The 24,842-nt window shown below is 50.8% G+C and overlaps 1 protein-coding gene across 3 annotated transcripts in view; it reads left to right on the top strand.

Annotated features, from left to right (window-relative positions):
• Window positions 1–24,842, top strand: part of ZDHHC14 (zinc finger DHHC-type palmitoyltransferase 14) — a 220,874-nt gene that overhangs the window by 31,774 nt on the left and 164,258 nt on the right. The window contains exon 1 of one of the 3 annotated variants that reach the window (XM_053668713.1): window positions 1,096–1,186. The exons of the other annotated variants lie outside the window; for them this stretch is intronic. Within the exon in view, the coding sequence (XP_053524688.1) occupies window positions 1,161–1,186 (26 nt within the window). The 5' untranslated portion in view covers window positions 1,096–1,160. Of the gene's footprint in view, window positions 1–1,095; window positions 1,187–24,842 lie in introns of those variants that run through there. 3 annotated transcript variants of the gene reach the window in all.

Here is a 24,842-nt window from a genome sequence, read left to right as displayed (position 1 = left end):
TCTACGGGAATTGCATTACATTTATAGATTAATTTAGGAAGAATTGACATTGTTATGTTGTTGAATCCTCCTGTCTGTAGGCTTTTCCAGCCGTCTGCGCCCCCAGGTCCATCCGAGTTCTCCCCATATGGCGCGTGTCCAGTTCTTGTTGCATTACTTCTGAAGAATCTCACGCTGTTACACGTGGAGAATTGTCCACGGAGGCCTTTCCTGCTAATAGCTCTTCCAGCTGGTGGTTTTTTCCATACACGCAAGTTACTTATCTCTACATGGGAGTTTGCCCCTACCGTCTTACTAAATTCTCTTATGGTCTGAATAAGTTCTTACTAGGTTCTTCTTCTCTCATCTTCCCTCGCCACGTATGTGGCCCCCTACCCCCAGAAAAGGGGGACCTCTCGAGGTCCATCCATGTTGTTGCATGTGGCAGTGTTTCGTCCTATGGGTGAACAGTGTTCCACTGTGCAACATGTATGTGTCACATCTGCTTCATCAGCCCTCTACCGAAGGACACTTTGGTTGTCTCCACGTCTTGGCCACCATGAATAATGCCGCAATGAACATAGGGGTGCGTGTGTCTTTGCAAAAAAGCGTTTTTGAGGGTTTTGGGTAGATACCTAGATGAGGGATTGTGGGGTCCTGTGGTAACTCTATTCTTCACTTTTGGAGGCATTGCCAGACTGTTTTTCATAGTGGCTGTGCCAGTTCACACTCCCACTGCAGTGAATGAGGGTTCCTTTCTCTCCACAACCTCGCCAACACTTGTTATTACCTGTCGTGCTGATAACAGCCGTTCCAGCAGGTGTGAGGTGGTGTCTCACTGTAGTATTGGTGTGCATTTCCTTAATGGCTGGTGAAGTTGAGCGTCTTATTATATATCTGCCGGCCATTTGTCTGTCTTCTTGGGAGAGGTGTCTGTCCAGGTCCTCTGCCCATTTTTTAAATTGGATTGTTTGGTGTTGCATTGTGCGAATTTCTTATTGGATTCTTTTTTGGGGTGGGGTGGGGGGGTGCTTAAGCTATACAAGAGTATCACATGCAAGTAGTGATCATTTTACTTTTTTATTTATGATTTTTAAATCTATAATTTCTCTCTCCCACTCAAGCGTGTTGGCCAGCTCTTCAAGGAACCACGATAGTGGACGTTTTTGTCTCGCTCCCAAATGGTGAAATGCTACCGTTCTGCATGGTGAGTTTTCGGTCGAGATGGATGTATTTTATTATGCCAGAGAAGTATCCGTCACTACTTCATTAATTAAGCATCTTCATAGGGGCATCTTTGAAAATTCAGACCTGATCCTGTCACTTCCCACTTCTCATTGCTCCGAAGAGGAAATGCTTCTTACCTGCATCCCGAGGCCCTGGGCCACCTGGTCTTGTCCAGCCAGATGCTGTGTTTGCTCTGCTGTAGACCACCTGTTCACATACAGGAGGGAGAAATTTAAGGTGGTATCTGGAGGAAAGGCAGGAGGAGAGAAATCCAGAGGAAAAGGTAGAAAAGTGGGTGAGAAAGGGCCCCGTCTGGAGAGCCAGGGCTCCAGGCAAAAAGGAGAGCACACAGCTTGGGACGTGTGGCATGTTAGCCTTGTATAGGGGAGGGCCGTCCCTGCCCTCAGACAAGACAGGAAGGGCCACTGTGGGCATTCCCACCTCATGGCCTGGATTTTCTTGGTGTGACCAGAGGTCAAGTGCGAAGAGATGTGGAGGTTCAGAGTTGGGCAGCATCACTCCCAAGGCGGAACAGGAAGGGGACCTGTCTCCAAAGGTGTGACAGGGTCCCTGGGTCCCTGGGGTTGGAGACCATTCATGTTATGGAGAACCTGCCCCTGGCTCTGTGGTTTTCCCCCCTGGGGGCCTAGGAGCATGGGGTTGGTGTGTAGGTGGCGGCGGTTGGCTTCATTCAGGGCGGGAAGATTTAGCAGAGAACCTGCAGGACCAGAAGGCTCAGAAGCCAAAGGCAATGGCAAGAGAGAAGCCAAAGTAACGCATCCTGGGGTGCAGGCTGGCAGAGGGAAGTGAGGAGAGAAGAGGGGTCCACAGGCATGGGGAGCTGGCCTGTTGAACTGGGCTGGACTTACACAGCAGGGCTCTCACTCCTGCAGGAGTTGAGAATCAGCAACCTGACATGAAGTCAACGCACCTTCTGTTAGGACGTGGCACTGTTGTTTAACCGAGATCCTGTGTAGGACGTTGTGGCCCCTCAGGGCGATGCACAGTGGGCCTCCAGTCTTCCTCTCTGCTATGCTGTAGCATAAGGGGTGACTCTGAAGCCCTCCTGGGGGCGTTGTGTTAGAGCAACACTGGGTTCCTGCCTGGGGGTGGTTCTGCCGTCCACATGCACTGTTTTCAGCACCCCCCCCCCAACTTCATCATTTTCTGCCACAAAACCCGTGGGAACACTAAGAAGCTTTTGCAAGGGCAGGGCTGCAATATGACCAGGCCCTGAAGTCGCTGCTGTGGTGTCTGCTCCCCGCCTCCTCTGGACAGCATCTGCACGGAGCCCGAAGGGAAAGGGCCGCGTGCCCACCCACGCGCGGGGCCCACCAGCCTCCGCTGGCTGTGGCCACCGTACTGCCCTGTGGCTGCTGCAGGACCAGCCAGGGAGAGTGGACTGGATTTGCCCAGCAGGGTGTTATTTTTCCAAACTAGTGATCTGTGAGCTGGTATCAGTCTAAAATTAGCCTGTGAAAAGATAAGCTTTAAGACGTGTTATTAGGTGGAATGACAAGTCATTGAGAGTGAAATTTCCCGTTTTAAAAAAAAATCCCTGTGCACAGCTGGTGCTCACATCAAAGGGTGCCGTGACCTTCTCAGCCGTTCTTCCCAGGGAGCCCCCGACACTGGTGGCTGTGTACCTGTCGGGGCACCTGTGGGTGAGCACAGGGACAGGCCCAGTCCTGCTCAGTTGTCACCTTCAGCACAGGCTTGCAGGGACAGAGACCAGGGCTCTTGCATATTCCCAATGACCTTCTCAGCGTGTGGGGGAAGACCCCCGGAGTTCATTACAGCACGTTCCCGGTCACTGCATGTTCTGTCCAAAGGTTCTGGTGTTCTCCTACATCAGGTCTCGGCTCCCTCCCTTGGTTCCGTGTGAGCAGGCAGAACTTCCGCTTTGGTTGCTGTTGTTCGTCACTCGGAGCTCCTGGCTGGGACTTCACTTGGTGACATTTACAGCCGTGTCCCTGGTTGATGGGAAGAGTGAGTCGTGGTTTTCCACACTCAGTACCTCGAATTTCTTCTCTCCACATTGAAGGTGATGAGATTGTGTGTCGTGCTTGGGAGGGAGTAGGGAGAGGCAGTGACTGTTGTCATTGCAATGACTGGAATCTAAATGGCAGTCTGAGCCGCCTCACCCCGTGCCAGCAGCCAGCGGGGGCAGGAGAAAGGAAGGGTCTGGAGCCAGCTCCTGTCTTGAGGAAGTTCCTGAGGACTCGGCGCCTCCTTGGGCCTGTGTGGCGAGCATCTAGGCACCGGGGTCAGGACCCCTGAGTCATGTTTTCCAACTGAGGGCTGTGACCCCCTTACCGGTTATTAAGTCAATTTCATAGGTTGCTGGTCAGATTAAGAACAGGACAGAAGATCCACCTACTTTGGTAAAGATAAGTGTTTTGTAAGAATTTTGTCTCAGTTGTGTGTGTGTGACTGTGATGTGAAAACACGTTCATTGCTACAGGTCATGGTCCAGAGTGAAAGTCACTGCTCCAGAGGGATGCTCCGTCTTTCATGAGCTCTTTTGCTGAAGAATTGAAGACTGTTTGTTTATTCCTGTACTCCCTCTCTCTAGGTGTGGGTAACAGTATTAGGTGCTCAGCAGTTAGTTGGGGAGGGAAGGAGGGAGGGCGGGAGCTCTGATCGCATAGACTGGAAGGGTTGGAATAGGGCAGATCTGGGATCGTATCTTATTCCTCAGCATCATCCTAGGGTCCCAGCTGCCGTCTCTCTTCTCCTGCCTTTTACAAACAATGTCCTGTGTCATCTGGAACCTGATGCAGTGGCGACTCCCATAAAGATGGATAGAGGTAAGCAGCTTCAGCCCAAAAGCTGAAGATCAGAATAGTAAGGAATCAGCAGGAGCAAAGGAGAACATCAGAAAAAATGCTCTCACTAAGGTTTAGGTAATTTTGGCTGAAGAGTTCTTATTGGGTAATACTGCGTATTAGTTTCCTATTGCTGCTGCAACAGATAACCACAAAGGCAGTGCCTTGTGGTTCAGGAGCCCAGAATGGGTCTCACCAGGGTGACGCGGGGAGGCTGACAGGCTGCATCCCTCCTGGAAACCCGAAGGCAGAGTCTGTGCCCTTGCCCTTTCCAGCACCTAGAAGCTGCCACATTCCTTGCTTGTGGCCTCATTTGTCTGTTTTCAAAGCCAGAGATGTTGGACTGAGTCCTTCTCATGCTGCCTTCTCTCTGGTCCTTGCTTCCAGTGTTCTCTTACACCTTTAAGGATCCTTGAGGTTACAATGAACCCACTGGAATAGCCCAGGATAACCTTCTGTTTTAAAACCAACTGTTTAGCAACTGTGAGTCCACCTTCAACCTTCATTCCCCTTTGCACGGAACCTGACGTAGTCACGCATTCCAGGGATTGGGGTGTGGAGAGCTGGTGGGGCCGTCATGCTGCCACCCCATATGGTCTGTGATTCTATGATTGCCAGTCACTGGTGGCCCCTGCCAGAGCTTTTGTGTCCGTGGGACATGCTTCCGGGCTGGCTCATGTGCCATGATAGCCCACGGAGGTGGTGGACGGCTCTGCCCCGGCAGAGCTGGGTTGCTGGCCCGGGAGGAAGCCTGGCCTGGCAGTGGTTTGGCGGGGTTAACTGTACAGCCAGGTGGTGGTACGCTCCTGTGCGGGGCGTGTGCAGAGCTGACGTAGTATTGTCGGTCCACTCGAGAAGTTGTCTGTAAGTAGAATCTGTCTTCATCTGGCTCACCTGCTCCCACCTGCCCGATTGTACGTGGGACTCGGGGGGAATGAGTGCAGGGATGGGTCGTGGTAACCGAGAGCCTTTACCGAGCTCTGTGCAGTATTATTTGAATTCACTCTCCAGAAGGGCTGTCTGAGGTCAGTGCCAGTATTATCCCTGTTTAGAAACAGAGCAAGGCTCGGAGGGGGAGGGGTCGCTGGGGGAGGCCAGCGATTTATCCAGTGGATGACTCAGCTGGGGCACTGAGAAGGCTGGGCTCCAGCCCAGCACTCAGAGCGGGGCGATCAGCACCAGGCTCCGAACGCTGGACGGGAATCTCCCTCATTGGGTCAGCTGTGCGCTCAGGTTTCCTGCCTCATAACAGGGCTCATGGTACCAGAGTCCACATCCTGTGCAAGGGCCTGTCTCACCGATGGGAAGGAGCCAAGGAGCCGTCTTGGGCCCGCTATTCTGATGCGACGGCTGAGGATGAGTGACCTTTATATTTGATGTGACCTAGGGGGCACATTTCTACACTGGTACCAGTGTGCGTGTGTTGAATTCTCTTAACTGTTGAAGGTACCCAGGGTTCCTTCAACTCCTTAGAAATTCAGCCTGAACCGGTGGTCACGATAAACCAAACGAGCGCCCACATTCTCCTTCTGGCCCCGGGAGGTCACTTGCATCCTTTCCCTGGGACTCACAGAAATGCTCAGCCAGGAACCCTCTAGCGCAGTGAAGGGGCCCGTGCGTAGGCTCGGAAAAGCCATGTGAGGAAAGTTTACCTGCAGTTTCTCTGTATTTGTGGTGAAATTTATGTAAGACACCGTTTGAGGATTCTTGTCCTGGGCACATTTGACTTTGAAAATAAACAGAAAACATTTTAGGTAAACGAGAACCTCGTCTCACTCATGTTGGTGTCTCCGGGATGGGACAGAGTGGGTGCGTGACAACTGCGTAGAATGAATAACCCCGTCGATCACCCCTTTGCTGGTGCAGTGTCATTGTGGTCAGGGACTGCGTGGGGCAGAGGAGAGCAGGGCTGAGCCCGTACGTGACAACCTCCTGTTCAGTGATGTGTTTGCCCACTGCTTTCCTAAGGGCGAGAGTTGGTGCCATAGAAGGTGGGAGGTGAACGGAGTTCGTAAGTCCACCGAGGCTGGAATGTGTCTTTGTTCTCTTCATGTGGTGGCCACCTTTCAATGGGCGGCGGTTTCTTGGATGATTTCCATTGTGATTTAAAATTTGATTTCCTGCGGGATCGAATAAAAGGCGTTAAGCCTGCGTGGAGGCAGACCTGTTTTGTACTAGAAATCTAATTAGAGCCGTTTCCATGTGGCTTTATGAATGGCAAAACGGCTTTCATGCTACGTAAACTGCGGCACGAGCCAGCGCCCCGACCTGCGGAGATCGCGAACAGAACGCAGAAAGGGAAAGGGGGCGGGGACAGCAGCTCCTCCACGCTGCTCCAAGTCGCCACGTACCCCTGACATTTAAGCATGAGCCATTTTTCGGGACCATTTTTGTGTTTTCGAGTCCAGATGGTTGTTCCAAAAGGAGCGCTGTCCCTGCTGATCAAGTGGGAAGGAGAGAGAAAGTTTGAAGGCCTTAAAATCTTCCTTAGCAGTCTTGCCGCTGCCGTCTCGGGGCCGCAATGTCTCACCTCCCTGGCCAAGTGTGTCTGTGTCTGCGGAAGACGTTTGAATGGCCTGTGGTCACTTTTCTTTGAAAATCCTTCCCTGTCCCTTAGCAGATGGCAAGCTTGCGTTCGGGCATGAAATCCAGCACGCTGCTGGCACAATCACTCTACTTCCTGAGACTTATTTGGGTGATAGGAATTTATAATTGAATTAAGTTGGCCCTTATAACTAATTATTTTAATTTCATGTGGGCACACTTTTGCAAGCTGCATACCAAATACCACTGTGTGTCTTTGCTGGTGATGGAAGGGGAGCGATTCTCCTTTGACAGTTTCGGCCCGTTTTGGAACATGCATTTTCTTTGCCCCATTGCAGAGCCTGGTAGGTGCTCACTAAGCTAAGGAAGAAAAGGGTTACAGAACCAGAGGCTTTGGACTTGGAGAGGCTGGGGTAAGATGTTGGGGAATAGCCGTCTAGCCTCCGGGGCACTGTGTTGTCCTGGTTGCGGGGGAGGGGTGGACAAGGAGGGGAGCAGGTGACTTCCAGGTCAGCTCCAGCTCCAAAGATTCTGGCTGTGTGACCGGGCTCCTGGAAGGGCAGGTTTTGGCCACAGCAGCCGGACAGAGTGGCCACGTGTGCAAACACGTGTGCAGATGCACCCCCTCCTGATTCAGAGCACAGCTGCTGGCTCTGTGACCTTGACCAGTGTCCTTTCCCAGTGGAGATGTTAGCACATCGTGACAAGACATGTGCTGAGATGAGGGAGATGCTTTGAAGTCTCCCGGTGGCTGGCTTGCGTCTTTCCCGAGAGAGCAGCGAGCTTGCGGGTAAAGGGAACGGCAGTGACTAGGAGGAGGGCCATCCCGTCCCTGCAGACATGCACTCTGTTCCTGGTAATTGTGTCCGAATGTGACTTAGGCAAGTGCAGACTTCAGAAGTGGCTGGGAGCCCCAGGCCAGAGATGAAGCTCAGGGCGTGGCTTTTGACTGAACCAAAAGAAAATAGGAAAGAAAAACTATTATAACTCCTGGATAATGAATTACAAATAATCTAAAAATAAGCTAGCTTATAAAACATATAGTTCTGAGTTACAGATTTATGTACAGTGGCTCCATTACAGTTTGAGTGCAGGGTCATGGAGCCATTCTGACGTGCTGAATAGACTAAGTGTGGAGGAAGTGGGGGTCCCTCCTGTTGCCCCCACGGGGGGGGGAGAACCACCTTGGGAGCTGTGTGTTGCATGTCAGACCGCATGGTGGCTGGAGAGTCACCAGCATTCTCCGTTCTGCTCTGTGAGTCCCACAAGGCCTGCATCTGATACAGTGATTTCCACTTGGTGGTGGCCTTCGCACTAGTTCCTACAGAACTCGGAGGTGCCCTTGCCCATCGTACCCGGGTCCCTGAGATCATGGTTCTCGGTTCACTGGGGCTGCAGGAATAGCTGCCATCGGGCTTCCTGCTGCTGTCCTCTGGGTGCTTCCCAAATGGAGCTTTCACCCAGTTTCGTTCGGTTCCCTGATGTTGTGTGGATGGGGCCGTGTGGAGATGAGCACTCGGTGAGGATGGGAAGAGCCAGGGTGTTTTTCAAAAAGCAACAACTCTGTCTCCTCCCTTCATTTATTAGCATCCATGGCACTGCTTGCTTAGTGAAACTGGCCCTGCTCTGCAGCCCAGAGGATGCTCTCGGGATGTGTTTTGTGATGGTCCTGTCTGGGTTGGCTGCCATCTTGGGAGAGGGGACCCGCTCAGGGTTGCCATTCCTGGACTGCCCGCAAAGCCTCCGCAGAATGAGCTTCCTGGGCCCCTCCGGCGGCTCCTTTGTTTTGACCTTTATACAAAGATGTAACGCCAGCTGCCCGCACCCTCGCTGAGCACAGGGCACGTCCGCCGTTGTGCAAGTCTGTCTCCACACGGCGGGACTCACCCCATCGGGCCCTCAGAGGGTTTGCCCCACGGAATCCTCATGTCTAATGCGGGGCTTCATGGATGGGTAACCTGAGGCTCTGTGGGGTCACCAGGTAGTGGGAGGTAGGTCTGGGGTTTGACTCCTAATCCAGGGAGCGTGTGAACCAGGAAGAAGGCGAGAAAGAGCGAGGGGCACCGTGGGAAAATGCTAGCACTCGTGGGGATGTGAGGGGGAAGGGGGTGCTCCGGGAAGCTCCGTGGAGTGGAGGGTTTGGGGATGAACCTTGAGGAAAGGCTGGGGACGCAGACAAGTGTGTGCTTTCTTGACTGTGTCTGTCTCTAGCGTTAGACCATAAGCTCAGTCTCTGAAGGCAGGGGCCTACCCCCCCCCCCCCCCACCCCTCACCAGCCACCATCCACTTTTCCTTTCTGCACTGAGTCCCAAGGGCCTGGCAGCGGGGCAGCGAGCCTGGCGCCCAGAGGGTGTGTGCTCAGTGTGCACGGTTTGAACGGACGGCTGGGCCGGGCGTGGACCTGGACATCGTCTCAGGGTGTGGACATCTCAGGCAGCGTGGGAAGCATGGGCATGAGGAGCGGGGGTCAAATGTGGTTCTTTGTTACCAGTGTCTTGGGCAACGAGAGGGCACTGGGCAGTAGCCAGTGGGGCAGGACACGCAGGCTGACATCACACTGCGGGAGGCCTTCGACGCCTAGCTCAGGGGTCTGCAGAGGCCAGTTCTTCAAGTCCTGTCCGGGGTTAGTGGTGGAGCCTTGGATGACTTAGTGTTTCTGATCCTCCCTTTCTCCCTTTTGTGTAAGATGGAGATAATGAAGGTACAACCTCATGAGGTTGTTTGGAAGATTAAAGAACCTAAGTCCTGTCAAGTGCAAAGCACCGTGTGATGCAGTAATGGGGTTTGGTAACAGCTCGCTGGTACTGTTTTTCTGAGCTGGCTGGGCCCTGCGAGGGGGCTGCGGCCGTGGGGAGGGGGTGGGACTGTGGCTGGGCTCTTAGGGAAGTTACTCTGGCAGCGGCTGCGTGGTTCGGGGTGGAGGGGGAGACCCGTAGAAGGTGATGTTCCTGTTAATACTGGGGTAGCTGGGGATGAAAGTTTGCACGTGACTCCCTAGGGGAGTAACAGTCCCCCCATTCATGGGAAGGTGGGAGCCAGGCAGGTTTGCTCTGGACGATGGTTTTAGTTTGGATCCTGTTGCTTCCACAGTGCCTGCGGAAGGAGTTCCCAGATGAGGACATTCCTGAGTTAGGAAATGCCATTCTGACACTCTGGAGACAGGTCGGGCAGGCGGGTCTGCAGGAAGGTATCTGCCCAGCCATCTGCAGGGAGCCTGGGGTGGGGGTGGGGGCGGGCGGAGACAGGCCTAAGCTCCCAGGGAGGGGCAGCATGGTCGGTGGTGGGAACAGGGGAGCAAAGGAGGCCTCCACCTGCTGAGCAAGGTTCATGATGAGATGGGGCAGCCCCTGAGAAAGGGCAGGGGCTGTGGCCACACAAGTGACGCGTTGACAGCAACTAGCCCTGCTGGTGTGACCCTGCCCTAAGACTGCAGCTCTTCCCAATGCCACCCAGGCCTTTCCCACAACCAGGGCGACCTAAACAGGCCTGGTGAGCGGGAGGCGCTGCAGCAGGAATCCCACCAGCGCCTTTTGCTGGGGGTCCTTGTTTGCCCGTCACATGAAGGTCGACGCTGGACAGCATGTTTTCACTTTCTAGTGGCACCCACAGAGACCAACTGGGAAACCGAGTCACATTAATGGCTGGGTCCCTCCATAAGGGGGCCACTTCCCCAGCAGGGGACACCAGGTCCCATCTACAGAGGTGCCGCGCAGATGAACACGGGTGCAGAGCAGGATGCGGTGAGCGTGAGCATCTCGGACACGCCCTCACCGTGAATGGGTTTGTCTCTGCAGCGAGGTCGAGGCTCTCCGTCTTGTTAAAAGGAAATAATGAGTCCTCTTCCCAGAAAAACCCCCCGTGCTCATCTGTAGCAGTGGGGCCGGAGGCCCCAGGAGACCCCAGGAGAGTCCTTCCCCGAAAGGCTCCGCCTCCGCTCTTCCCGGGTCCTGACAAGATGACCTTCTGCGCCTGCGTGAAAGGCACTCAGATGCGCGTTATCGAAGGCTGCGAGCCCCTCGATGCAATTAGGTTGCTGATTGCTGTACGGTGATACATTTGTGTATTTGCAGCCGGGAGAAGTCGTCCTGCGGACGCTATGATTCATTGTGCCCCATGTAAATCAATTACAGGATCGTGGGGGCTGGAGTTTTGAAGAAGGGGAAGCACAAGCTGGTTAAATTTACAGACCTTAGTGTTTTTATAGGATGGTAGCGTGAAAAAAAAAAATTCAGGTCTACTTTCTCAGTATTTGATAAATTATTTGATTTTCTGAAAAGGGATTCGGCTAGCTAAAAGTTATGTGTACTGAACAATCATATCCTTTGAAAATTTGCTTTAAATTCCAACACATGGATCCCACTCCAGACCTACTGCAGTAGCATTTGAGGGTGGGGTCTCCACACGGGGCTCCTTTTAAAGGCTTGTCACGTGACCCCTGTGGGCAGCAGAGACCGAGGGCTACTGCTGGTGAAAGTGTTGACCTAAAAACATCTCTGGCGCAGACCCTAAAATTCTGCTCCCCAGTCCCCAAAACTCAGGTTAATAACTGTCCTCTTTCAAATATAAATATACCCACAATGATTAAATTAACCAAATGTGTTGACTCAAATTAGCTCAAGAAGAGGACTTTCTTCCCAACCTTTCCCTCAGGTCAGCCGCAGGAAGAGACAGAGGGTTTAGATAGGGTTAGGGGGGAAGATAACTCATTCTGGAGTGTGTCGTGAAATATTTGGGGGGGGGAACGGTAGGTCTGCACAGGTGCAGAAAGGGAAGCGCGGGCGGCCGGAAATCTCGGGGACACCACCAATGGGAAGGTGCAGGGGCCGAGCCCGGAGCAGCAGAGGGGTGGGGAGGAGCTGAGCAGCGAGCCGAAGACTAGTTGGAGCTGCTTCAAAATTTGCCCAGGTGAAAGGGCACAAACTCCAGCATTAAGGTCAATAAATTCTGGGCATCTTATGTGCGGCCAGGTGATTATGGTTAACAATGCTGTGTTATATACTTGCGAGTGGCTGACAGAGTAGATCTTAAATGTTCTCACCACACACAGAAGAAATGGCACTGGTAGCTGAGGATATGGCAATAGTCATTTCACCACATATACGTGTATCAAATCCACATATTGTACACCTTCAGCTTTCACAGTGTTATCTGTCAGTTAAAGCTCAATAAAGCTGAAGACCTTTTGTCTAAAAATATATTAAAACATTTAAAAATTTTAAGTGCATTTTAAAATTTTTCAACGACAGGAGGCATACAATGTTATGTTAGTCTCAGGTGTACAGCACAGTGTTCAGACACTTAGATACCTTCCGAAGCAACTCCTCCCCGCTCTCGCACTCTCGTCTGACACCAGAGAGTTGTTACAATGTCACTGACTGTGTTTCCTGTGCTTTACCCCCCCAGGACGGTTGTTGCAGCCACCAACTCATACTGCTTAGTCCCTTTGCCTTCTTCACCCACTCCCCCAAGCCCCCTTTCATCCGGCAGCCGTCAAAATGCTCTCTGCCTATGATTCTGTCTGTTTTGTTTGTTCATTAATTTTGTTCTTTAGAATCCACCTGTAAGTGAAATCATGTGGTATTTGTCTCTCTGTGTCTGACTTATTTCACTTAGCATAATGCCTTCTAGGTTCATCTGTGTATCATGTAATTTTTTTTAGTGAAGTAAAATATACATAACATAAAATTCACCACGTTAACCATTTTTAAATATGCAGATCAGTGACGTTAAAGACCTTGTGTAGTTTTAATTAATCCTATTGTGAAAATTTTTTGAATCTTCAAAAAGAATTGAGGAAATGGAAAAGAGTGTAATAAAGTATTTACTTGGTAACAGTATACTTCTTGAACTGGATGCTGAGTATCACAAACTTGGGCTTTTTTGGGCAAGAAAACAAGTATTTAAGATAAGAACACTTTATGGAAAATTCTCATAGAGTCTAGAAATAGAATTTTTTAATATGGAGTGATTATTTTTATTTTGTTGGAGGAGGAAGGAAATCTCAAAATTAGCCAACTAAGAGAATTTTAGAGGTTGTAAGGTTAAGATCTGGACTCTGAGCTGTCTTTGGAAGCACAGAGAATCAGTGAGACTCTGGAAACCAGATGCCGGGTGTAGATGAATCTCTGCCTTTTTAAAAAAATATATATTATTGATTATATCATTACAGTTGTCCCATTCCCCCCCTTCATTCCCCTCCACCCTGCACACCCCTCCCCCCATTCCACCCCTTTAGTTCATGTCCGTGTGTCACAAGTTCTTTAGCTTCTACATTTCCCACACTACTCTTGCCCTCCCCCGATTATCTATTTTCTACCTACCGTCTATGCTACTTATTCTCTGTACCTTCTCACCCCTTCTCCTCCTCCCACTCTCCTGTTGCTAACCCTCCATGCAATCTCAATTTCTATTATTCCGTTCCTGATCTAGCTGTCTTCTTAGTTTGCTTTTGTTTTAGGTGTGGTTGTTAATAACTGTGAGTTTGCTGTCCTTTCACTGTTCATCTTTTTTATCTTCTTTTTCTTAGATAAGTCTCCTTAATATTTCATATAGTAAGGGCTTGGTGATGATGAACTCCTTGAACTTGACCTTATCTGAGAAGCCCTTTATCTGCCTTTCCATTCTCAATGAAAGCTTTGCTGGATACAGCAATCTTGGCTGCAGGTCTTTGGATTTCATGACTTGGAATACTTCTTTTCAGCTCCTTCTTGCCTGTAAGGTCTCTTTTGAGAAATCAGCTCACAGTCTGATGGGAACTCCTTTGTAGGTGACTGTCCCCTTAGCTCTTGCTGCTCCTAGAATTCTCTTCTTCATTTTAATCTTGGCTAATGTAATGATGATGTGCCTTGGTATGTTCCTCCTTGGGTCCAACTTCTTTGGGACTCTCTGAGCTTCCTGGACTTCCTGGAAGTCTATTTCCTTTGCCAGATTGGAAAGTTCTCCTTTATTGTTTGTTCAAATAAGTTTTCCACTTGTCGCTGTTTCTCTTCCCCTTCCGATACCCCTATAATTTGGATATTGGAATGTTTAAAGATGTCCTGAAGGTTCCTAAGCCTCTCCTCATTTTTCTGAATTCTTGCTTCTTCATTCTTTTCCGTTTGGTTGTTTCTTTCTTCCTTCTGGTCCACTCCATTGATTTTAGTCCCATATTTGTTTCCATCACACTTGGTTCCCTGTGCATTTTGCTTCATTTCACTTAGTGTAGCCTTTTTTTTTTCATCTAATTTGTGACTAAAATCAACCAGTTCAGTGAGCATCCTGATCAATAGTGTTTTGAACTGTGCATCTGATAGGTTGGCTATCTCTTGGTCGCTTAGAAGTATTGGCTCTGGGGCTTTGAGCTGTTCTACTTGAGCCATAATGTTTTGGTCTGTTTGCACCTGGTGAGTATGAGGGGCAGAGCCTTAGGTGTTTATGGGGGTGGGTCAGCCCAGTCACTGGGTTGTGACTGGTGGCGGGTCAGAGAGGGAGCAATGGCGTTTTTTTCTGCTCTCTCTCGGATTTCAGTCCCCTCTGCTGCTTCCCACAAGCAAATTGGGCCCTTCTGGTGCTGGTTCCCAGGTGGGTGGGCTTGTGTTCGTTCTAGGACCCTGTGGGTCTCCCCAACAAACTCTCCTATGAGGCTGGGAGCCTCTGCTGGCACCTCAACCCCCAAAAGTTTTTCCAATTGGTGCTTTTAGGCTTTATTTCCCATTGCTGGGGCCCTGGCATTGCGCGGTCTGTGTCACTGACTGCTTTTAAACCTGCCTGGTTTCTCTGCGTGCAAATGGGTGACCACGGTCACCCAGCCACCTTGCACCCTCACTGGGTTCCGTCCTGTGCCCGCCTGGGTCGCCAATCACTGCCTCCTCCTGCCAGACCCCTCTCTGCCAGCCACCAACTCCACCCCTCTTACCAGTCTGGATGAATGGTTTGTTGTTGTCGGACTTCGGTACCGTCACTTTTCTGTCTGTTTGGTTGTGTTTTTGTTTCTAAATCTTTGTTGTTTTTAAATTTGGTTGTGGGAGGAGGCACAGTGTTTCCACCTACGCCTCCATCTCGGCCAGAAGAGTCTCTGCCTTTTTCATCCCCGAAGTTAACAAACAGTCCTCACAGTTATTATGCACAGTTATTATGTACGGTGCGGCACAGCGTGAAATCCCATGTGAGTCTGCAAATGTGAGAGTCACCATAGTTACCTCTATACTAAATTTTACATGGTAGCGCTGTTGGTAAGAGATGCCTGTGCGTTTAGTAAAGGCTTGTTCGGGGAAGAAAAAGACTTTTTCCTTCGGTGGTACTGCAGGGTTGCTCCCTTATTCTGGGCATTGTTTCGAAGTCCCGAAGTCGGGATGTCACAGCAGAGGCAGCCACAATGTCAGTGTCCATGTCAGGGAGTTAGAATACTGTTTCCAACCTCGGTGGCAGCCAAAGCTGTGGAATTTGTGGATGCCTTTGGCTCTGGGCAATAGGAGGGAAAGCTCTGGACAAACACAGTTTGTAAGTGGTAATTCAGGGTCTTGTCCAGACCTCAGAGAGTTCCAAGACTGAATTCATCTGGGGCTGAGCATTCCTGCCGAGTTGTCTTCTTCACGCCTCGGAGCATCACATTGCCAACAAACAGTCTTTATTGCAGCGAATGTGAGGGTCTTTGAGCGGCTTTTTTTTCCCCTACATTCTGGCACTGAGGGTTGGCGCGGTTCCCCAGCCAAAGAAACTTTGTCGTTTTCCCCATTGAGTAAAGTCATTTACATCTTTTATTTCTTTCTTTCGTTCTCAAAACATCTTAGGGGCCCATAAGCAGCTAAGTCGTAGAATACTAGAAAAGCTTTTTAAGAATTTGTAGACGATACAAGAAGTTTTGTAAAGACCGGAGAAGGATTGATTCTAACACATCTTTTACTATAAAGAAATGAGGGTGGGCACTGACTTCGGGCCTAACTTTATCTGGGAGACAGCAAACTAGGTAAATAAGTCATTTGAGCACAGGCACTAAGAGTGCCCCAGGGACCTGAGCTGTAACCAGCGGGGCTCCCCCGGGGGGGAGGGCAGAGGTGCTGCCTGAGTGAAAATCTCTGTGGGTGGGCAGGGGGCTCATGCAGAGTTTCTGCTCAGAAAATGCTTCTCTGGACTCAGCGCTGTGGAAGGAGCAGGAAGGAGAACAGGGTCCTCTCCTAGTCCACCCAGCAAACCATTTTAGAAGGCAAGCCATTCGTACAGGTTATTCGTACATGAACAGTAAAACTCCATTCTGTGGGATCGAACGGGGCCCTGTGGGAAGGAGAGAAGCATCCGTCTGCTTGCGGTTCCTTAGCTCATTTCAGTCTTCAGAAAGCCCAGATGGGTAGCAGCTGGGAGCAGGAGGGCTATAGCCAGGCTGCCTGGGTTCAGATCCCGGCTCTGCCACTTCCCAGCTGTGTGACCTCAGGTGAACCATTTCTCTGTGCCCCAGTTTCCACATCTTTAAATGGAGGTAATGATAGGACCTACCTGGGAGGGATGTTGAGGGATTAATTTAGGTCATAAAAGTAAAGTGCCTGATGCACAGTATGTGGCAGATAAACGATTGCTGTAGTGACATTCTGTAACCTCACCATGTTTACCAGTAAATCCCGTCTACCTACTGAAGAGCACTGTTGCCAGGGGTGTGTGTAGCTAATTGGACCACAGGGTTCAAGGGCTTCCCCCAGGGAACCTCCACAAAGCTTGGTGCCACGTGGGCTGAGGGGCCCGAGAGGTCCCCTGGTCGGCTGAGGGCTCCGAAATTTCAACACGAATGTTCTCAAAGTGGTCACTTCCCCAGACCGTGCATTCGCCGAGCGCCAGTGGTTTCGTGTCTTGAGACATGGCCCCCCAGCCTCAGCCCTGCACACAGGAGGGGCAGTCTGTATCACAGTCCCGGAGCGGCCCCCTCCTCCACCCTCCACCTTCCTCCCGGACACAGCGTCCCAGTGGGGACATGGGAGGCGGTGGGTGCCGAGAGTGTGGCTTCCAGACGTACACCCTCCGCTGGCTGCGTGGCCCAGGACAAGTGTTCTAACTTCTGTACGCCTCCATTTTCTTATCTACGAAATGTAATGATGTGCAGGGGCTGACAGTGAATGTAGCTCAAAAAACGTGATGAATAAAAAAGATAAAGCTTATGTAACATGTTACCATTAGGGGCAGCTGAGTGACAGGCACATGGGACTCCTCTGTACTATTTCTGCAGCTTCTGGGGAGTCTACTGAGCATGGATGTTCTCTACCAAGTCATTTACCTGGGTTCCCATTCATTCTCCAGTCCCGCCCTGAGGCTGGTCCTAGGGTTGTGCCACGTCTCAGATGAGGACTCCGAGTCAAAGGAAGAAGGAAGCACTTACCTGAGGTCGCCTCAAGCAGAGCTGGGCCTGTGCCGACCCCTGCGCTGGGCGCCTGGCCTGCTGGGACCGCCAGCGAGCTCCTGCGGTGATGGCAGGACCTTCAGACACTCAGGCGCTTCTTCACTCCACCCTCCGTGCGGGGGAAGGACCCTTGGCGCTTGTCCTGGAATGTGAGTGTACACCAGCTTGTACTGATGTGCAGTGATTTCAATAAGCTGGATGAAGCACAGGGTAGCATGTTTATAACATTTACACCTAACACCAAATTTGGTGGCTTTGGTTATATCTTAAAAGCTGGGGATGGAGATCAGAGTGGACCGGAAGTCTGTGTATTAGAAACTGTCCATCTGCACAGCAGAGCCTTGGATGAGAGCTGTTTGAACACAGCTCCCAGGTGGGGAAGACGGCCACGGTTACAGACAGACACACGCCATCTTTCTGGAAGCCAAAGGAAGACTGCGACGTCCCCTTGAAGCAAACGTGCTTCGGCGTACTAATAGCAGTGGGGCACGGCCATTTATGAGACCCTCATGAGGACACTGTGCCCAGTTTTGTGCAAGGGAATCTGCACTTGTCGGCAGATGAGCAGTGTGAGTGACCGAGGCTACAGCTGTCGCTGTCACAACCAGAAACTAAGAGACCAGTGGGTGACCTGCAGTCCTGTGCGTATGCTAAGTATGTGAGGGTTAGTCCTCTTTCAGTCAATGGTTGGAGCCTCTCTTTAAAGAGCATCTAATTGTTGGCACTGCTGCCTTCGATCGCCTGGAAGTTTGTGCCAGGGTTGCCCCCGCCCTGGGCTCTCAAAGCTGTCAATTGGCTGCTTGGTCTGTGAAGGGCCTGGGTCAGCTTACAGAGCTATCACTGTCGGCAGCCACGGTTTCACAGCTGCCCAAGGTCATCATGGGGTCTGATCACTCCCGTGTTTACGGTCCCTGCTTTGTAGATGAGGAGCTGGGTCTCAGGCCCTGCAGGGAGGGTTCCTTTCCAGGGACTAACTGCTGGGACCCACTCTGCTCCCCGGTCACAGAGGGCCTGCCCTTGGCAGTTCCCCTGCTGCAGCCCTTCTGCTGCACCCTGTGGGAGAGAACACGTGTGTGACTGTGACAGGACAATCGTCACCACCCACTGCCGCCTCCCATGCAGGCCTCAGTCATCACTACCTCCTGGTGCGTCCTCCCAGGGCCCCCACTCCTCTGCAGCCCTGTTCTCAGCACAGCAACAAGAGTGACCTTCTAAGGCACAACCTGGATTGCATCACTTCTCTGCCCAGCACGGTCAGGACTCCAACAGTGGCTGGGGAGGCTCCGTGGGCCCCCTGTCCGACCCGCCCTCTCCACGGCCACCCTCTGCCCCAGCCACCCTGGCTTCCTCTCGGCCCCCACCCCCACCCCCCCGGTGCCCAGCAGCTCTCCTGTGGCCCCCGCTGCTCCCTTTGCTGAGAAGTCTTCCCCCAGACGTGCACGTAGCTTCTTCCCAGTCTTTCAGGTGTTCAGTCAAATGTCACCTTCTGTCATCCCCCCCCCATGGCCACCCTGTCTACTGTGGAACGCCCCCACTCTTATAACCCCCCTCCCTACTTTATTTTTAATCCTTTATTCTAATCACTGTGTATATAATGTTTTACTTTTTCATATTGCTTATCACTCCTGTCTTCCAATTAAAATGTAGGCTGCTTAAGGGAAGAATTTTTAAGTCTGTTTTTAATTTTTACCGAATCTCAGTATCAGCAATGGTGCCTAGTTATAGTAGGAGCTCAGTAAATATTTGTTGAATGAATGAATGAATGAGGAGTAATATTGTTCACAATCAGTATTAGTCCCTTGGATGATTAATGACACTCACCCATTTCTGTGTCTCTGGCTGAGCCTGGCACACAGTATGGCCTCAATAAATACCTGGTACCCTCAGCCACGTGCAGGATAGAGGCTCTCCCGTGTGGGAACTTGATCTGTTTGCAGGGGGAGAAGCAGACCATGTGACCTATTAGGGCCTTTACTGGTGTCTAGGGTCTTTGACCACTTCAGTTTTAGCCCAGAAGGAACCTAACAATGCCCCGGCTGTTCATTTCTGCCTCTTGTTTGGAGTCTGCTGATAGTTTCGGGTCTGCAAGTCCGTCACTAGCAGAAGCTGCAAAGAGGCGCCTGCTCGGCTTTTGGGAAGTGGAGGTGGTAGTGCAGTCAGAGTTTTTTTTCAGATGTCTTGTGGCTCAGATCTCCCCAGGCTTTGCAGAGTCTGCGTTCTGCCTCGGCAGGTTTCTGGTATTTGAGAAGAGAGCTCTTCAGCTGGCAGTTGTTTCCAGGCAGACACCAAGTACTTATTCCCCGATTTCTGTTAATTTGGTTATTTGTTCTCTGGGGCTGTAGCCTCCCCATCGCCTGCCGCTTCTGCCAGGGTTAGATTGGCAGCTGTGGTGTGTGGGAGTAAGGAAAGAAAATTTCCCATGCTAATTTCTCTCTGACAAGCATGTGTGCAAATTTAGACACAGCCTCTTGTATAAAAAAAAGGATGAAAGGAAATAAAAGTCTCCCTTCTTTAGTGTGTGTATGTGTGCATTGTTTCCACACAGAAAAGACCCCCTGGTTAATGTCAGGCTGTGTTCAACACGTGCACAGACTTTCTTTCCCTCTCCTTCTCCTCCTCCTCCTCCGTGGATTTAGTCAGGAAAGTAGGTCCTGCCTATCTTGTCTCCACTGCGGTTTGTTTGTTGATGGAGACCCTTGGGGAAGTAACATTGTTAGGTGGGAAACAGCATGAAGTAACTCCACCTGATGACCCAGGGGCACAGGTGAGTAGCAACTTCTCACAACTGGCAACTACTGAGTAGTAGTCGATAATATGTATCGGATTCTCAGTGCCAGGATCTCTGCCTGAAGCATTGTGCCTGTTTCTCGTTTATTCCTCTCGACAAGCAGGTGACCTCGATGCCTTGCAGAGGCAGAGAGTGAGGCTTCGAGAGGTCTTGCTCAAGGTCACACAGCCTCTGAGTGGGAGAAGCTCACGTTGGGAGCTGGCCGTCTGATGTCTGAGGCTCTGTTCTCACTGGACAAGCATCCCCTGTCCCAGAAGTAGGGGAAGCAGGCTTAGTGATATAAAAGGTATCCTGCATTTAACTCCTGGCCTGCTCTATCAGTCTTCACACCTAAATGCACACAGTAGTAGTATCATTTACTTTGCAAAAAAAAAAGAAAGAAAATAACTTTGATTGCTGTGGAATATATGGAGCTTACAGCAGCAGAGCAGCCTGGCACCGCCCCCAGCACACCGGTGGAGCCTGGGAAATATGGGAGGAATTTTTGCTGCACACAGTTTGGTAATGAATACCAGAATGTCCAGGTTAAGCTAGAGAGGAAGCTTAGATAATTCAATACTATGAGCACAAATTGGCCTGAACAGTCCAGCATGGCATACGTTTAAAGAGTATTTTGGTTCCATTGTTTAAGAATAGATTCCATCACTTATAGACCATCGTTAGTCCCCAAGACCATCTCGTTTTCTCTGGGACTGAAAACAGCTCAATCGTGTTGAGTGTTGCGGGTAGTCACTGAGCCCTTCCCATGAGCCACAGGAGGACCACACTTGTACACATGCCGGGAAGGGAAAGACCAAACCCAGCAGTCCTGTGACTTAGGGCTGCGTGCTAGTCAGCTCTGCTACTGTAACACACCTTTCCAAAAGGCCACTGGCTTTTAATAAGGAATGTGCATTTCTTGCTCACATAGCATAGTGCTACTGTGTGTGTGTTTTTTAAGTCCCCATGAGGATATGTTTATTGATCATAAGGAAGGGAGAGAGAGAGAGAGGAACATCAGTGTGAGAGAGAAACAGTGATCTTGTACGTACCACAACCGGGGACTGAACCTGCAGCCTAGGCGTGTGTCCTGATCTGGGGTCGAATCTGCAGTCTTTCGATGTATAGTAGGAGGCTCCAACCAACTGAGCTTCCCGGCCAGGGCCCCAGTGCTGCTCCGGAGGCAGCGTGGCCCTGTATGGCTCTTCTCCTTCTAGGAGTCGCCTGTGTCTGGACGTGCTGTCCTCCTGGCAGAGGGTGGAGGCAAGATGCCACGTCAAAGCACAACACTGAACTTGGAGCTTCTCCTCTCAAGCGGCAGGTGTCACATCTGTCCACACCCTGTTGGCCAAAGCAGCCCCATAGCCGGTCTGGATGGCGGGGTCAGAGGTATACTCTGCCTGCCAGGACGCATCACAGGTTGTGTGACAGTGTGGGTGCGCAGTCTCCGTGGGGTGGGGACAGTGGGCGGTGTGAGTTTAACCCCTGGTGACGCTGCCAGTCTGGACCGTCTCTTGGCCTGTACCAACCTGCCACCTTGGTTTCGGAGTTGGATCTGCGTTTGGAAATGAAACCTGGGCGACTGCGTTCGCAGTTCCTCGCTCTCTCTCCCAGCGTTCGGGCTGTCTTGGGGAACTGCTTCAGGAACCGAGGGACCCACAGAGCAGTGGATTCTCCAGTTCTCTTGTGTCAGAAGCTTTGAGAACCATCTTGACTCGAGAAGCATGACCTTGACTGTCAGAATACTTGAGGCCCATGAGTTTGAATCAGTGAGTTGTCCTTCCAGAGGGAGGCCGTACGGGTCTCTGGGATAAGAAAGAGCAGAGCCTAGGTAAGGGGAGGCGAGGGGGGGTTGACAGGAATCTCTGTGGGCACTTGCCCCAAGGGAGGTGGGTGGCTGTGAGCAGGACCCATAGCTCGGCTTCAGATTCTGTGCCACAGTCGGGGTGCTGGAGTTCACCGGGTCAACCGGTGACCACTCGATGAAAGAGGGAGGGCGGCAGGTGGACTCACCCGAAGTCACAGCCCTGGAGTGTGGATGAAACTTCTGCGAGCACCTTCCTGCCTGACCTTAGCCAAATTTTTCCGAGCTACCTGGAGCCAACTTCTTACTGAAAAAATGTAAACAGCATCACTTACTCATTTATTCAATAGACATTCACAGTGTTCAAAACCCAAAAGGGGCAGGAACACAGTGCAAAGTCTCTGGCCCTCACTCCCAGCTTCTTGCATTCCACTCCCATGGGCATTATTCTTTCCGTGTATTTCGAATCTTGCAACAGGTGTTACATGGGAACCTGTTTGTTCCTTGGTACAAATACTTTGTTACTCAGTATACAGTAGGAAGAGTATTTTGTGTTAATATGAATGCCTTCACTCTCGGGTTAAATACTGTAAGAAGATGAAGTTTATGAAAAGAGGCGGTACAGGCCCGCGTGTTGACTATTTTAAGGGTCAGCGTTAGTGTTCAGTTAACTCACGACAGGGATCTTTTATCCTCACGGTGCCTCAGTTTTATTAACTGGAAAGTTGGTGCAGTGATGCTCCTCATCCAGCCCCAGAATATGGCAGCAGAGCCCCGCCAACGCAGGCGTGCGTGATACACCAGAAGTTATTTGAGAACTTCCCCCGGCGACCTTCGTGAATGAGTTTGGTCCCAGAAAGGTGAGTAGGTTCTTAATGGAATATGAGAGCCTCCCTTCCCCAGGCTTCCCGAATCCTTATGGGTCTGTAACCCCCCCCCCTCCTAGATGGCAAAGTAAATACTGTTTCCATTAACCAAGGGGAAGAGAAACGTTCGCAGTGCATCATTTCCCTGGCACCCTGCCCAGGTGCGCTTACCCTGATGGACAGCAGGCCTTTGTGGGCCCTGCGCAGCCAGGTTCCTCTGATTCTCTCTCAGCAGGTGTGCTCTGCCGCAGCCTCCTTGGCCTGCGTTTGTTTGTTGGTTAGTTTGTTTCAAAGTAACAGTTCTGAGACTTTTTAAAGGAAGGTTTTTCCAGAACTTGGTCGAAGAACATTGGTGGGCAAAGGGCTGGCGGTGGTTTCCTTTGTCGCCAGTTTGAAGCCCACTTAGGGGACTGTCCACATGGGGCCGGGGTGAAGGGTCAGACAGGAGGATCATGTAATGAATGACTAAAGCCAAGTCCTGGAGTTGGCTTTAGTGGCCAGAAGTTGGGTTTCACAGGGAGGGAGCAGGACCCCGGGGGAAGGGTCCCTGTGGAAGCCAGAGTCGCAGCAGTGAAGACTCGGAGCTGGAGGACAGGCCTGAGGCCTGGGGCCTGGGGCCGGGACTGGTGGCCACCCCGGGGGGCCTCTCAGCCAAGGGCTCCTGCACTGCCCCTCCCGCCACCGCTTACCTGGGTGAGTGAGGTTTACGTGAAACCCTGACAGTGATCACTCTGGATTACTAGGGATAAATCAATATGACCCAAAGGGACAGAGGGATTCTAGGAGTTAATTTTGCCTCTGTTTTCGACCGGATTCTTGCAGCATTTTTGATTAGACAAGGGCCGTTATAGTTTATTAAAAAATCAACAAAACCAAGCTGGGATAGAAATAGATAAAATCTTGGTTCATTTGTCTTGCTCCTGTCTTCTTTCTGTTACATTTCCATTTTATGTGGTTGTCTGGCCAAGATAGTTTCTATTTTTAAAGCAGCAGAGAGGATGCTTTCAGACTTGAGTTGGAGAGGCCCATGCTGGTGGGTCAGGGGGGCAGCGCCTCGTTTTGGCCCATCCTCTTGTCACATTGAGTCTGCATCCCCGGGACTGAGGGGTGCGCCAGGTGGCTGCTGGGGAAGGCAGGTGGGGTGAAGAGCCCTTGGGTGTGCAGACGGGGCTGACCCCACAGGAGGGCCGGGGAACAGAGCCAGGGTAGGAAGAAGGCCAGAGCTGCGAGCTGGGTGAGGAAAGCCCAGGAGCCAAGCATCCTACATTGGAACTTGACCTTCCAGGTCCTGATGAAGACGTCTGTGTGGGAGGGCAAGCCCAGGCCATTAAGTCTCTCACCTCAATTTGTAACGTTTACATCTCTAGGTGAGGGTGCGGGCCTCTCACTCTCTCCCCTTTGCCCGCCACTGTGGGGGCTTTTCCCCCCAGGGGAGACTCTAGGCTTTGGTCAGCAGTGTTTACAAATTATGTTATTTGATTTCTCTGTAACCATGGTACTTCAGTCTGACTTCAAGTAACTTCGAGGATATATTTAGGATAATTGCTAAGTGAAACTATGTTCTATCACGCAGCTTATCTCTTCACCAAATGAATGTTTTTCCTGTCTAGTTTGTGTGGTGGGTGGATAAATTAAGTTGAGCACAAATAATTATAAAAACCCCTTTGGTCAATATCAGCTCATTTCCACAAATACTATTTTTCACTTTATGGTGCATTCGCGTCCACCCACACGTATCGATCTGCCCTTCTCCCACCCTATTCCACCCCCTGTTGAGGTCGTTATTGTGTGTGCTGAACGTGGGGCCAGCACCACGGACGTACAGGAGGTCAGATTCTAGTTACGTGCTTGGAACCATGAGGAAACAAGTAAGAAATTTCATAAAACTGCATGATTTGTGGCTTCAGCTATGCGTGCTAGAGTACAATAGATTTTCAGTGTCTTAAAGAGACTGTTCTCCTATATTTTTTTAGAAGACACCCTCTCCGCATATTAAAATAATAAAAATGAGCATGCTTTAATTTACAATTAGCCATTTAGTTTGCATAAACCCTTAAACGGAAACACTATGCTCCCCTTTTTATAAAAGTGGAGATTCAGGCTCAGAGAAGAGCAGTGACTTGCCCAAGGTCACACAGCTGTGCTGCAGAGGGAAACTCACGTGACCCTGAAGGAAGCCCTCTTGGCTCCTCCCTCTCTCCTCACCTCCCAGGCACCCAGGACAATGACCTTGTTATAAACAACCACAAACACTTGTCAGCCAGGGAAAGATACTTCTCCTGGGGGGTGAGTTTAGGCTCCTAAAGACACAGGAAGTTCAACCCGTGAAAGATTTTGTTTTTTCAAATGCATTTAGGAGTTTCCCAGCAAACCTAGGTCTACTTGAAACAGATTTAAAAAGGAACACAAAGAGGATACATTGTGTATCATAGGAATATTATTCAATGCCTCCCATAAACAACCAGG

This window comes from Artibeus jamaicensis, unplaced genomic scaffold (assembly GCF_021234435.1).
Source record: "Artibeus jamaicensis isolate MK-2021 breed Jamaican fruit bat unplaced genomic scaffold, CSHL_Jam_final contig_497, whole genome shotgun sequence".
Lineage (NCBI taxonomy): Eukaryota > Metazoa > Chordata > Mammalia > Chiroptera > Phyllostomidae > Artibeus > Artibeus jamaicensis.
Note: the sequence above shows the minus strand (reverse complement) of the source record. Positions and strands in the feature narration are given on the sequence as shown.